This window comes from Vulpes vulpes, chromosome 10 (assembly GCF_048418805.1).
Source record: "Vulpes vulpes isolate BD-2025 chromosome 10, VulVul3, whole genome shotgun sequence".
Classification (NCBI taxonomy): Eukaryota; Metazoa; Chordata; class Mammalia; order Carnivora; family Canidae; genus Vulpes; species Vulpes vulpes.
Genome location: NC_132789.1, coordinates 47,509,723 through 47,525,312, shown reverse-complemented (window position 1 = coordinate 47,525,312; position 15,590 = coordinate 47,509,723). Strand labels below are relative to the sequence as shown.

Here is a 15,590-nt window from a genome sequence, read left to right as displayed (position 1 = left end):
AATTGATGACACTTTATACTACTGTGAATTAGTTCATTAAGATACTTTTGAATACTTAGTATAGGCTGGAATTTGCTGAACTAATCTTTAAAAGCTTATAGTCCTATTGGAGGTACAGTTAGTTAACTAGTTATAATTAAGATAAAACTAAGTGGTAACTTTGATGCTAAGTTTTATTTGATTTAATGCTTATATAATGTTATTGGAGACTTTTGCTCTTTAGTTGCTTTATGGTAATAATTTTAAATGTAATCGTAAAAAATTTGTTTAAAAGAGATGTAAAGGCATCAGAAATGAGGAAAAAAGTTTCCCCTGTTTAATTGTTGAATAGCCTAAATTGGGAATCAATGGGCATATTTTGAGTGAATTATGTTGAATGAGTGGGGTGTCAAGAGAGGAGGCTGGGGCTATTCATTTATTTTTTTAAAGATATTTTTATTTATTCATTTGAGAGAGAGGGAGAGAGAGGGGAAGCATGAGCAGAAGGGAGGGACAGAAGGAGAGGGAGAAGCAGATCCCCACTGAGCAAGGAGCCTGATGTGGGGCTGAATCCCAGCATCCCGAGATCATGACTGGAGCCTAAGGCAGACGCTTAACCAACTAGCCACCCAGGTGCTCCTGGGGCTATACATTTAAAGAATTTATTTATTTATTTTAGAGACACAGAGACAGAGAGAGAGAGAGAGTGAGAGAGAGTGTGTGCGTTTGTGTGTGTGTATGAGTGTGTGTGAGTGAGTGTGTGTGAGCATGAGCGAAGGAGCATGAGCAGAAGGGGGAGGGAGAGAGGGAGGGAATGAATCTCAAGCAGACTGCACTGCTTGAGAGGTGGGGCTCTATTCCAGGACTCTGAATCATGACCTGCCCCAAAACCAAGAGTTATATGCTCAACTGATGGAGCCCCCTGGGCAGGTTGGGGCGGCTGTTCATTTAGCAGACATTTATCTAATACCTTCCAGGTCCTAGGCATCAATTAAGTTCTGTAAGATGGGGTGGGGAATAATAGTAATATGAAGATAATCAAACCTACTGTTTGACAAGGGAATAGATGTAACAACTATAAAACAATAACTAGTGCAATAGTAACGCTCATAAATTGAATAGATTGCAGTAAATTGTACTTGAGCATAGGAGCTGGATTGAGAAGGAGTTCACAAAGGAAGTGTGAGCATAAAGGAGGAGAAACTATTGATTTGTTGCTTGTTTTTTGTAGGGGCTATGTATTATTCCTAAAGCAGATTAGTTGTGTGTGTGTATATGTGTGTATGCGTAATGGGAGTAATGTGTGTAGAGGGGATTGAGCTGATGGTAGGAGACATGCTTAAAAGTTTGGTCTAATGGGGCATAGGATTAGCTTAGGGCCAGCAAAAATGATTGTGCATCTCCTGCTATATTTAAGGTAGAAACAAGGAAGGGGCATGAATCTTGTGCCTTTTACATGCCAGGTATGTTATGCTAAGTGATTTACTTGTATTAACTCCGGTACTTGCAATGATCCTATGAAAATAAGTAATAGCTCAGGGAACTGAGCTGGAATTCAAAACCTTATCTCTTTTACTCTACAGCCCATGTTATTTCATTAAACTGTACTATCTATATGATAATATAAGATATATATCTCTGGGTATACTTAATTAAATTTTTTATTTTTTACAAATGGAACTCCCTTTTTTAAAAACACATATATGCTTAAGGGATTGAAAATATTTTGTACATTTTTAAAGAGATATTTCATGTGTCTATAGCCTTAGAGGCATAAATGGGGAGTATTTTGAGCCATTCCTAACTTAAATTACTTTGAAATGTATGTAGCCATCCTTTCAGAAGATGTTTTTTATGTAGTATACTGAAGTTCAGATAAAGTAATAAAATATATCCAGAATGTAACAAGTAAGAGGCCCTGCTGGATTGCTTTAACCTGTTTGAAAGAACCAGTTGTACATTAAGCCGGTTTAAGAGTGACATTGAGCTCAGTAATTCTCAGTGTCTTTAAAATAACCTTTTCCTAAGGATTTAGGAACAGAACAGGCTGATTACTCTATAAATTAAGATTATTTTGTGCTGTTCTTTCGAGAACACAGGTTATTGACACACCACTCTGGTTTGGGGGCTTTTTGTGTGTTTCCTAATACTCATTTCACAAATGATTTCAAATCCCATCCTCAGATGAAAGAAAAACTTACCCTTCTCACTGCAGGCTGATAGCCCAGAAGGTTTATTTAAAAATAAAATTCAGTAGCATCCTTCAGTGATTTTTGACTGTCCACAAAGCATTTTAAAGCAACTTGAGGTTGAAATTACACTATATTCTATTTAACTTTTGTTCAGTGGGTTCCTGGTGAATTACTGCTGAGATTATATGTAAAGCGAAGTCCATTTACTTTAACTAGCATATAGATAATGTAATATGTATTTTTTATTATTTTATGTATTTGAAATAGCCCTTGCCGAGACAGAGAACAAGCTTACTAATGAATCATTTCTTGCTTTTCCTTCTGCCTGAAACTTTCCCCCCAGATTCTTTACTTTAGAGGCTTTTCTCATTTACATCTCAGTGCAGATATCAAGTCCTCTAAGAGTCTTCCCAAACCATCTACATTATAGTAGAACCTCCACAATAAATTCTCTCACAAAGAATTTCTGATCAGCACCTTGCTTTATTTTCTTAACACTTGTTACTGGCTGAAATCTTGTTAATTTGATTTACTTAGGAGAAATACCTATTCAAATCCTTTACTCATTTTTAAGTTGAATTGTCTTTGTTGTTGAATTGTAAGAGTTCTTCATATATTATAGATACTAGTCCTTTGCCAGATGTATGATTTATAAATGTTTCCATCCATTTTGTGGTTTGTTTTTTGCTTTCTTGATAGTGTCCTTTGAAAAGCATATTTTTTTTTAAGTTTGATGTTCAATTTATTTTTCTTTTGTTGCTTTGTACTTTTGATATCCTAAGAAACCATGGCATAATCCATGGTCATAAGGGATTATACTTGTCTTTTCTTCTAAGAGTTTCATAGTTTTAGCTTATTATTTAATAGTTTGATGATTTCATATGGTATTGGGTAGGGTTCCAATCTTATTCTTTTGCATAGAGGTATGTATATACAGTTGTCTCAGTACTCGTTGTTAGAAAGATTATTCTTTCCCCCATTGGATAGTCTTGGCATTGTTGTCAAAAATCAATCGACTGTAGCCATATAAGTTTATTCCTAGACTTTCAATTCTATTTCATTGTTCTAATTACTGTCTTTGTTATTGTAGCTTTTTATTATTCTGATATTGAGAAGTGTGAATCCTTCAACTTGCTGAACTCATTCATTGTTTTGGTGGTAGTGTTTGGTACCTCTAATTTTCCCAGCTAGACCTTCAGTACAATGTTGAATAGAAGTGATGAGAAAGGAGGTCACCTGGTGGCTCAGTGGTTGAGCATCTGCCTTGGGCTCAGGGCACAATCCCAGGGTGCTGGGATCAAGTCCTGCATCAGGCTCCCACAGGGAGCCCCCTTCTCCCTCTGTCTATGTTTCTGCTTCTCTCTCTGTGTCTCTCATGAATAAATAAATAAAGTATTTTTTTTAAAAAAAGGAAGTGATGAGAGAGGACATCCTTGTCTCTTGTTCTTGCTCTTAGGTGTAAAGCCTTTAGTCCATTACCATTAAGTATGATATTAGCTGTGGGTTTTTATAGATGCCCTTAGTTACCTTTTATTCTTTGTTGAGTAGTTTTATCATGAAAGAATGTTGGATTTTGTCAAGTACTTTTCCTGTTTTTGAGAAGATTGTTTGATTTTTGTTCCTTATTTTATTAATATGGTATATTATATTGATTTTCATATGTTGACTCAAAATTGCATTCTTGGAATAAATTCTACTTGGTTATTGTCTTAGTATATTTGGGTTGCTATAACAAAAATACCATGGACTGGATAGCTTATAAACAACAGAAATTGGGGGATCCCTGGGTGACTTAGCAGTTTAGTGCCTGCCTTTGGCCCAGGGTGTGATCCTGGAGACCTGGGATCGGGTCCCACCTCAGGCTCCGTGCATGGAGTCTGCTTCTCCCTCTGCCTGTGTGTCTCTGCCTCTCTCTCTCTGTGTCTCTCATGAATAAATAAAATCTTAAAAAAAAAACAACCAAAAAACCAACAACAACAGAAATTATTTCCAGTTATGGAGGCTAGGAAGTCCAGGATCAAGCACTGGTAGATTTAGTGCCTGGTGAGGAACTTCTTAGATGACCATCTTTTTTACTGTAACCTCATATAGTGGAAAGGGCAAGGGAGCTCTCATAGGCTTTTTTTTTGTTGTTGTTGTTGTTGTTATTGTTGTTGTTGTTGTTGTTAGGGCACTAATCCCATTCATGAGGCTATTCCAAAGGCTCCACTTCCTGATACCATCATCCTGAGGGTTAGGATTTCAGCATATGAATTTGGGGAGGTGGAGGGACACAAATTTAGACTATAATAGTTAAGCTATGTATAATCCTTTTTACATGTTTTTGGATTTGGTTTGCTAGTATTTTGTTGAGGATTTTTGTAACTTTATTTGCAGATGTGTTTTTTTTTTTTGGTTTTTTTTTTTTTTTTTTTGTGATATTTTTGTCTGGTTTTGCTACCAGAATAATACTTGCCTCATAGAAAAAGTTGGGGAGTCTCACTTATTTTAAAATTTTAGAAGAGTATGAAAAGTTGTTAATTCTTTAAACATTTTTTGGAACATTTTATTTTTAAAGATTTTATTTATTTATACATGAGAGACACAGAGAAAGAGGCAGAGACACAGGCTGAGGGAGAAGCAGGCTCCCCACAGGGAACCTGTTGGGGGGGGTGGACACTCAATTCTAGGACCTGGGGGTCATGACCTGAGCCAAAGGCAGATGCTCTACTGCTCCTCTTTAAACATTTGATGGAATTTTTTATCAGTGAAGCCATCTGGGCCTAGGGGTTTTTTTTGTGAGAAGTATTTTGATTACTAATTCAATCTCTTTACTTGTTGTAGGTCTATTCGGATTTTTAATGTCTTCTTTAGTGTCAGTTGTGACACTTTGTTATTAGAATTTGTCTATTTCATCTAGATTATTTAATTTGTTCATCATGTTACTTTAGAATCCTTTTTATCTAAGATTGTTAGTAATGTCCTTTTATTCCTTACTTTAGTAATTTGAGTCCTCTTTTTTTCCTTGGTTAGTAAAGCTAAAGTTTTGTCCATTTTATTGATCTTTTCAAGGAACCAAGGTTTGGTTTCATTGATTCTTTTTTTTGTTTTTCGTTTTTTTAAATTTCATTGATTTTTGCTTATTGTTTTTATTATTTCCTTTCTTATGCTTACTTTAGGTTTAGTTGTCCACTTTGTGTAGTTACTTAAGGAATAAAGTTAGGTTATTGATTTTAAATCTTTTTTTCTTTCTTTCTTTTTTTTTTTTTTAAAGATTTTTATTGATTTATTTGAGACAGGCAGAGGAGAGAGAGAGCACAAGCAGGGAGGAGGGTCAGAGGGAGAAGGAGAAGCAGACTTCCTGCTGAACAGAGAGCCAGATGCGGGGGCTCCATGTGGGGCTCGATCCCAGGACCTTGAGATCATACCTGAGCTGAAGGCAGATACTTAACTGACTGAGCCACCCAAGCACCCCCAGATCTTTCTTCTTAATATAGGCTTTTACAGTTATAAATTTCTAAGAATTGCTTTCACTAGCTTCTGAAGTTTTGGCATGTTGTTTACATTTTCACATTGCAAATATATATATATTTTTGTAAATTTATTTTTTATTGGTGTTCAATTTGCCAACATACAGAATAACACCCAGTGCTCATCCCATCAAGTGCCCCCCTCAGTGCCCCAGTCACGCCCACCACCCCTTCCCCCACCCCTAGTTCGTTTCCCAGAGTTAGGAGTCTCTCATGTTCTGTCTCCCTTTCTGATATTTCCCACTCATTTTTTTTCTCCTTTCCCCTTTATTCTCTGTCACTATTTTTTATATTCCCCAAATGAATGAGACCATATAATGTTTGTCCTTCTCCGATTGACTTATTTCACTCAGCATAATACCCTCCAGTTCCATCCACGTCGAAGCAAATGGTGGGTATTTGTCGTTTCTAATGGCTGAGTAATATTCCATTGTATACATAAACCACATCTTCTTTATCTATTCATCTTTAGATGGACACCGAGGCTCCTTCCACAGTTTAGCTATTGTGGACATGCAAATATTTTCTAATTTCCCTTTTGATTTTTTTCTTTGACCTATTGGCTATTTAGGAGTATGTCATTTAATTTCCACGTATTTATGAATTTCCCAAATTAACTTTTGTTGTTGAGCTCTGCTTTTAACACATCATGATCAAAGAACATACTTTATATTGTTTCCATCCTTTCAAATTTATTCAGGCTCGTGTAATGGTCTAACATGTGGTCTATCCTGGAGAATGTTCCATGTCACTTGAGAAGAATGTGTTTTCAAGGAGTTTTCTTTTTCTTTTTTTTTTTTTTAATTTAATTTTTTTAAGTAATCTCTACACCCAGCATGAGGCTTGAACTCATGATCCAGAGATCAGGACTCACCTGCTCTTTTGACTGAGCCAGCCAAACACCCTGCAGGCAGTTTCCTTTTTAAAGTACAATGTGTTGCATACATTGCTTCCATTCATAGCCCACTGGCCAGTGTATAGATAAATAGCTTATACCTACCTACCTGAAAGGGACCCTTGGTATGTAATATCCAACAGGAAACCCATGTGTTCAATTAAAGCTTGGGGTGGAGGATTTTATTACTGAAGAGAAGAGGAAAATGAATATTGCGGGATGTGTAGTCTATTACAGGCAGCATTAGATTGTATTTGTGGTAATTTACTTTGAAACTTTAATATGAATTGTAATCTAAATCAGTACCTTGGGGTTAGGTGATTAGCATAGGATTATTAAAAATAATTTAAAAATATTTATTTATTTTGAGAGAGAGCTCACAAGCAGGAGGGGCAGAAGGAGAAGGTGAGAGAATCTCAAATAGACACTGCTGAACAAGGAGTCGGATGTTGGCTTCTGTCATGACCTTGAGATCACAATCTGAACCCAGATCAAGAGTTGGACACTTAACTGACCACACCACACAGGTGCCCCTTAAAAATAATTTTTAAAAAAGATTTTACTTATGAGGAACACACAGAGAGGCAGAGACATAGGCAGAGGGAGAAGCAGGCTCCCGGTGGGGAGCCTGTTGTGGGACTGGAGCCTAGGACCCCAGGATCATGACCTGAGCCAAAGGCGGATGCTCAATCACTGAGCCACCCAGGTGCCCCTAAAAATAATTTTTGATTGCATGGTTTGTTGTAACAGGACCCACTGCCCTTGTGTTAATTAATATGAGAAAGCAGCAAATTCAACTGCAAAACCCCCAAATCTTTGCTAGTTCTGGAGCCCCTTGGGGAGTAGAATGTATCAACTGTGTATCTCCTCACTTCATGGGGATCCTCATCCAGCCTAAAAGACTGTAGCATCCGTTTCAGAGTGATCTTTCTTGAGGTGCTTGACCTTGTACTGGAGGCAGTGAGGGATCTCGTCTAAGTTACAGGTTGTGTGACTGTTCCGACCTGCTAAAAATCTGTTGACAGGTCTTGGAACATTGGTAAGATAATATTTGGAAGGAAGATTACTGGAGTAGGAGTTGCTCACCCTACCTTTTTTTTTTTTCTCTCTTTAGCAAAGCTACTTGTATCAATTTAAAAAGACCCTGATGTTCAGTAAGTGGCATTTGCTTAGGCACGTTTGCCTCAGGGCAAGGTGTAGCTGGATCCTGGCAGCTAGGACTTTCCACCTCTCATCTCTCACCTCACTGTGTAGGCTTTATTTATTACTTTCTTCATGTGGAAGATACATGTTTCATGGCAACTATATACTTCACAGCTTTAGGAACAGATAGGAAGAGCTAGCTCTTCCTTCAACCAGTAGAAAACCTTCCTGGGAAAGGTCTCTGTTTTGCCCCATGGGGTAGTGCCATGGATCCAGGATAGTCTGAGTCAATGATATGAAGAAGGACTCGGAGTCTCAGTGAATTTTAATCTGGAGGGCAGAGGGACCAAGACTCAGACTCAAAATGCACTTGGACTCGAACCCTGAGCCTGTGTCTCCTCCAGTTTTTATTAAGAGAGCTAGTGGATGAGCTATAGGAATGATTAACTTTGGGAAGCAGAGAAAAACATGTTTACTTCAAAAGGTAAAAGAATAGGCTATTGACTCAAGGAGGAGGGAGCTGTATCTGGAGAACCATGCAGTCAAGGTCAGTGTGCCGGCTCAGGACCTCCGGAATCCCCAGGGTGTGGAGGACTTAGGCTCCATAGCTGCTTCCCCGCAGGGTAGTGGATCCTGTGATACCATTCCTTCAGCGCTCACTGTGCCTGGGGTGGCTTCATCACACCAACTTCCCTTTAGCTGCATATTAGAGCCTAGTGGAGAGAGAATGAGGAAGAGGACCCTGTGCCATTGTGGAAGAAGATTCCAGGTTAATAGCAGATTATGGTCTGGGAGAATGATTTGCAGGGCAGCCATTCCAAATCATGCCTGCTGTGTCAAACTCTGCTACATTTTACATATGTAATGTTGAATGCTTATTTGATCTCCTTGGTATCACTTCCATTTGTAATACGTGAATGATTCTTACCATACAAGTTTACTGTGTATAAAGTGCTTGTCATACAGAGGGCATCAGTAAGTGAGAATCTACTGCTTTGCTGCTACTATTGCTATTATTAATGCCACCATCATTCTTTTTGTCCAAGTTCTCATATTTAAGTGTTACTTTTCTAAAACACACCTTTGAGACAAATGTTACTACCCTCCTAAAAATCCTCAATAGCTCTCCATTAACTATTGAATAGTTTGATTTCCTTAACCACTCAATTATTTTTTCAGATTCTTCAGGATCTGGTTCCCATATCTCCTTTTTAGTCTCATCTTTCTCCACATTGTTCTTTGCACTACGTGCCTGGGTCTATAAGTTTACTCTCCTTCTATGAATAGTTTGTGTGTTGAGTTTTCTGTATCCATGCTTTGGCTGGTGGTGTGCCCTTGGATTGGAATGCCCTCTTCTTCCTACCTTCCCTCTCTTATTAGAACCTTTTTTTTTTTTTTTAAAGTCCCACATTGAAACTTGAAACCAAGTTGCTTTCCTGTTGTCTTCCCTGATCTTTTCCCATAGCAGGGAGCCCTCTATAGCTCAGGGTACTTTGTGCTTATATTTATGTAATTTATTTTTCATTGTATCAATTATTTACATGCTGGTCTTGTTTCTTTTTTGGACCTTTTTAAAGAATCTAAGCCAAATATTTTATAGGATGTTCACATTCTGGATTTGTCTGATTGTTTTCTAGTTATATTTGTTTTAATTATTTATACTTTATTTCTTTCAGTGTTTTCTAATTCATAGCCTTAATAGTAGTACCATCATTGGGGCCTGTCTTACTCTTTTCCTGTTTATCATAATCATGTTTTTTAAAGTGGAAGAAGAATTAAGGTTGAATATGTTGGTTCTTACCTTTATTTGTATTCTAACTCTCATTGGGTATTTTCAAACCTAATTATTATTTTTATGTATGCCTTGACACTTTTGTAGAAAAGTCTGGGGTATAATAAAGGGCTATTACATTCTTAGGGAATGTTTTTGTTAACTGTATTTTTGCTAACTGTATTGTTAGTAAAGAACTCTTACGACTGTGCTTGGTATTGAGAATTTTAAAATAAAATGTATGAATTCTTGTTGGATTTTAAATGGAATAAAGAAGACAGTCTTTAGTTTTTTAATAATCATTTAAAAAATAGTCATTTTGAACATGACGAATTCCTATGGCTTGGTACTCTTTAAGAATTAACTTTGATTTGTCATTATAATACTGTTACATTCGTAAGTTTAGAATCAATGAAAACATGACATAGGCTATATTCATAGAAACTACTACAGACAAGGGGATAAGGTAGATCTTTATGTGCAGACATACACATGTCCCCAATAATTTTTTTCTTGTTTTATTGAGATATAATTGATTATAGCATTGTATAAATTTAAGGTATACAATGTGATGATTTGATATATGTATATATTGCAAAATGATAACCATAATAAGATTAGTTAACATAATCTATTACCTCTCATAGTTATTAACCTTTTGTGTATGTGTGGTGAGGACTTTTAAGATCTTCTATTAGCAACTTTTAAGTATACAGTATAGTATTGTTAACTATAGAAAATGCTGTGTATTTAAATCCTGTACAGTCATCTTGTAACTGGGAGTTTGCCTGTGGCTCAGTACATTGGAAGGAGGGCATCCATGGTTTAAAGTGAGACAGTTTTTTTAAAGCATAATTTCATGATGTTGACTTATTTTATGTCTTTCTTACATAGGAGAGTACAGAAAAATATCAGTTGTTGAGGTATTAAATATTTTAAAAACAGATTATTTGAGGATTCACTTTATTACACATGACTAAATTTAATTTTGGGAATATTTATTGAATATCAGCATAAGGCTTATTATGCAGAACATAGCCTTTGCTCGGCCTAGTCAAGTAAGGGAGACTTAAAGGGTAAGCAGCATTTCCTTAGTAAATATTTTTTGAGCATCTACTGGTGCTAGACACTGTTCAGAAGCATAAGTCAGATACAATTCCTACTCACTAAAGAATATGCAGTCTTGTGGGTGAGTTAGATAAGTAAATGACCCCTTCATAGCACAGGGTGGTATATGCCATGACAGGAACATACAGGAGACTCTGGGAGAAGGATGGGAATGTAAATCAGAGGTAAGGTAAGGTGTTGATGAGTGACATCAAGGCAGAAAATCAGGGTCAAGGATCTCAAAAAAATTCGGGGAATTGAAAAGAGATAAAAGCAATATTTATCAAAATGTGGTCCTCCATCTGCTGAGTCATTATCACCTGGGAGTCAATCTTAAACTTCTGGGTGATTCTTAGCCTTCTAGATAATTCTCAAACTCTCTAAAATCTGAGAAATACTGAGCTAGAGTTAAGGGGTATGAGGCGGAATTAAAATTGGTGTAATATGTACTACATTAAAGACACATTAAAAAAAATAAAGACACACATAAAATTCTAGGATTAGGTTTATTTGTTAGACTATAAAAGATTTTCTAGTTTTTTTAAAAAAGATTTTATTAATTTATTTATGAAGGACACAGAGAGAGAGAGACAGAGACAGAGACATAGGCAGAGAGAGAAGCAGGATCCATGTAGAGAGCCTAATGCAGGGGACTCCAGGATCATACGCTGAGCTGAAGGCAGATGCTCAACCGCTGAGCCACCCAGGCATCCCAGACTATAAAAGATTTTCATTTCATTTTATTTTTTTATAGTTGACATTCAATATTATGTTAGTTTCAGGTATGACATGGTGATTCAATACTTATACATGTTATTCAGTGCTCATCACAATAAATATACCTGCCATCTGTTACCATACAAAGTTATTACAGTATTATTGAATATGTCCTCTCTACTGTACTTTTCATCCCCAAGACTTTTTTATTTTATAACTAGAAATTTATACCTCTTAATCCCCTTTACCTATTTTTCCCATCTGCCAACCTTCTCCCCTCTGGCAACCACCAGTTCTCTATTTATAAGTCTGTTTCTGTTTGTTTTGTTTTTTAGATTCCACATATAAATGAAATCATAGGGTATTTGTCTTTCTCTCTGTCTGACTTATTTCACTTAGTATACTACCTCCAGGTCCATCCATGTTGTCATGAATGGCAAGATTTCATTCTTTGTTATGGCTGAGTAATATTCCATTGCATGTATATTTGTGTGTGTATACACACACTCTCTCTTTTTTACCTGCTCATCTGTTGATGTATAGTTGATGTATAGTTCCTGGCTATTGTACATAATGCAAAAAACATAGGGTGCTTTTATCTTTTCTAATTAGTGTTTTTATTTTCTTCGGGTAAATACCCAGAAGTAGAATTACTGAGTTGTATGGTATTTGTATTTTTAATTTTTTGAGGAACCCCCTTCCTATTTCCCACAGTGGCTTCACCAGTTTACATTTCTACCAACAGTGCACCAACGTCTCTACCACCACTTTAGTAAAACTCACTCATTTGAAACTAATTTCTATCTTTAAGTGACTTGGAGGGTTGGAGAGGGATGGGTGAATGGAGGGATATTACTACTGTAATTTTTTTCTCTTTATCCCCAGGAGATTCTAAAAATAGTCTATTTTTTATTCATGGAATGTTTTTGTTTTTCTTTTAGTCCAAGGACAAAATGATGAGAGGCTCTCGCAGAGGATGTGTTAGACTCAGAGTGAGTATTTATTCATTTTTATGAAAACCCAATTTTTACAGGAAAAATATTTTGATGGAATCATGGAGGTCTGTTTTCTCACTTAATTGTTGGCACAGGCAACCAAGGCTCAGAAAGAAAAAATTATTTCTCCAGCTTAACTACTAGCCAGTGCCAGAACCAGGACTAGAACTATATTCTTTTTGTTAATGTTTTAATGTTGTATCCATGACTTAATGCAGCTACTGATTTTTTTTCTTTCACCTCTATTTTATAGTCAGGGACCAGGACTAGAAATTAAATAAGTTATAGTGTTGGTAATAGAGCAAATAGTAGAAATAGCTTTGAAAAATCCCTGCTTATAGTTGCTTTATTTTTCCTATTCAACACTATTTAATAAGGGTTTTTGCAGCAGAGATGTCCAATAGAAGTATAATGTGAGCGACATATTAATTTAAAATTTTGTTGTAGCCACATTTAAAAAGAAAAAGAAACAGGTAAAGTTAATTTTAATATATTTGTTTAGGCCAGTATATCCATAATACTATTATTTCAACATGTAATCATTAAAACAATAATTAATGAGGTTTACATTTTTTTTTTTATATTAAGTCTTCAAAAATCCAGTGTGTCTTTTATGCTATAGCATATTTCGGTTCAGACTAGCTGCATATCTGGTGCCCAGTAACCATGTAAGGTTAATAGTGGCTACCTTACTGGACAGTGCAGGCTTATAGTTTCACACTGCTTTTTTTTTTTTTTAAGATTTATTTATTTATTCATGATAGACACATAGAGGCAGAAACACAGGCAGAGGGAGAAGCAGGCTCCATGCAGGGAGCCCGAGGTAGGACTCGATCCCGGGACTCCAGGATCACGCCCTGGGCCAAAGGCAGGCGCTAAACTGCTGAGCCACCCAGGGATCCCTCACACTGCTTTTAATTGCTTGTTCAGTTTCCGTCATTGTCCAAATTGCTAAAGGCAAGAAAGAATACATGGTTGGGGATACAATTTCTAGTACTCCATTATATCTGAAGGTGAGCCTACCTTTATCATAACTAGGTAAATCAGCTTCTAGTAGTCTTGTCTTCTGGCTCCGGTTTCTGCCATTTTTTTCCTGCATGTTTGCTTTTGAAGATGTGAATATATTTGGTAAACATTATTGCCTTTATTAACAGTAGCTAATTGGCAGAATTGGGAAATAACTGAGAAAGAAACCAAATTCTTCCCCTCCCCCAGTTTATTGAAACTAAAAAAGCCCCCTCCCCCCACAGTGGATATTTCTCCTTCACCACCTTCAGCTTCTGGCAACTACCAATCTGTTCTCTGTATCTCTGATACAGAGTGGGTTTTTTTCTGTTGTTTTGTTTTGTTTTTTAAGATTCCACATATAAGAGAGATTAGACAGTATTTGTCTTTCTCTGACTTATTTCTCTGATCTCCTGGTCTGTTCGAACAATGTTATCACAAATGACCCAATTTAATTTATTTATATGGCTGAATAATAGTACAGTGTATGTGTGTATACATATTTAGATATATAAAGATATTTATAGATAGATATATAAAGAAATATATAACACAGTTTCATTATCCATTCATCCATTACTAGACACTTAAGTAGTTTCCATATCTTTGCTGTTACAAGTAATGCTGCAGTGAATACAGGGATGCATGTATTTTTTTGAGTTAGTGTTTTCATTATCTTTAGATAAATACATACAAGTATAATTCCTGGGTCATATAGTAGTTTTTTTAATTTTGGAGGGACCTCCACACAATTTTTCTGTAGCAGCCACACACATTTACGTTTCTCTCCACACTGCATGATAGTTCCCTTTTCACCACATCCTTACCAACATTTGTTATTTCTTGGCTTCCTTTTTTTTTTTTTCGTTGCTTCATAAAAACGTTTGAATTCTGCCTTAATTTTCTTTCTTTTTGTTATTGAGATAAAATTGGTATAGAACATTATATTAGTTTCAGGTGTATGTTATAATAATTTGGTATTTTATATGATACAAATTGATCACAATAATTCTAGTTACCATTCATCACCATACAGTTGACTTCCTTCACCATTTTGTATTTTTCAACCCTCTTCAACTCTGATGTTCAATCTGTTCTCTGTATCCATGAATTTTTTTTATTCATTTGTTTTCTTTGAATAAATAACCTAGAAGTGGAATAGCTTCATCATATATATGGTCGTTCTGTTTAATTTTTTGAGGAACTTCCATACTGTTTTCCATAGTGGCTGCACTAGTTTACTTTCCCACCAACAGTATACAAGATTTCCTTTTCTCCATGTTTTCTCTGCTTGTTATTTCTTGTCTTTTTGAGGTGTGAGGTGCTGTCTCATGGTTTTGATTTGCATTTCCCTGGTAATTAGTGATTTTTTTTTAAGATTTTATTTATTTATGCATGAGACAGAGAGAGAGAGAGAGAGAGAGAGAGGCAGAGAGAGAAGCAGGCTTCTCGCCGGGAGCCCAACGTGGGCCTCTATCCCAGGTCTCCAGGACCCCACCCTGGGCTGAAGTTGGCGTCAAACCGCTGTGCCACCGGGGCTGCCCTGATTAGTGATGTTAAACATCTTCTCGTGTGCCTGTTGGCCATCTCTATGGCTTTTTTGGAAAAATATCTGTTTAATCCTCTGCCCATTTTTTTTTTCTCTGCCCATTTTTAAATTGGGTTGTTTGGAGATTTTTTTTGCTGTTGAGTATGCGGGTTCTTTATATATTTTGGATATTAACCTCTTATTGGATATATGATTTCCAAGTATTTTCTTCTGTTCAGTAATTTGCCTTCTCATTTTTTCTTTAAAGATTTTATTTATTTATTCATGAGAGACACAGAGAGAAAGAGACAGAGACAAAGGCAGAGGGAGAAGCAGGCTCCATGCAGGCTCCATGCCCAATGGGGAACTTGATCCCAGGACTCTGGGATCACGCCCTGATCTGAAGACGCTCAACCACTGAGCCACCCAGGCATCGCTGCCTTCTCATTTTGTTGATGATTTCCTTTGCTATGAAGACTTTAGTTTGATGTTATCCCACTTGTTTTTTTTTTTTTTTTTTTTGCTTTTGTTGCCTTTGCTTTTGGAGTCAGAACAATGCTAAGGATTAGCTTACCACTTAAGTTTTTTCTGAGTTTCATGTTTTCAGATCTTGTGTTCAAGTCTTTAATTATTTTGAGTTAATTTTTGTGTATGCTGTAAGGTAATGGCCCACTCTGATTCTTTTGCATTTGGTTGTCCAGTTTTCCCAGCACCGTTTATTGACAAGATTGTTCTTTTCTCATTTATGT

The 15,590-nt window shown here is 36.4% G+C and overlaps 1 protein-coding gene across 10 annotated transcripts in view; it reads left to right on the top strand.

Moving 5' to 3' along the window:
* The window catches only part of OSBPL9 (oxysterol binding protein like 9), a 165,388-nt gene that overhangs the window by 18,856 nt on the left and 130,942 nt on the right, over nucleotides 1-15,590 (top strand). For all 10 annotated transcript variants that reach the window (XM_072723995.1, XM_025991844.2, XM_025991843.2 and 7 more), the window contains exon 2: nucleotides 12,255-12,305. Coding sequence is in view for 4 of the 10 variants with exons in the window: in XM_025991844.2 (XP_025847629.1) it covers nucleotides 12,255-12,305 (51 nt within the window). In the remaining 6 variants the exon portion in view is untranslated. The remainder of the gene's footprint in view (nucleotides 1-12,254; nucleotides 12,306-15,590) is intronic.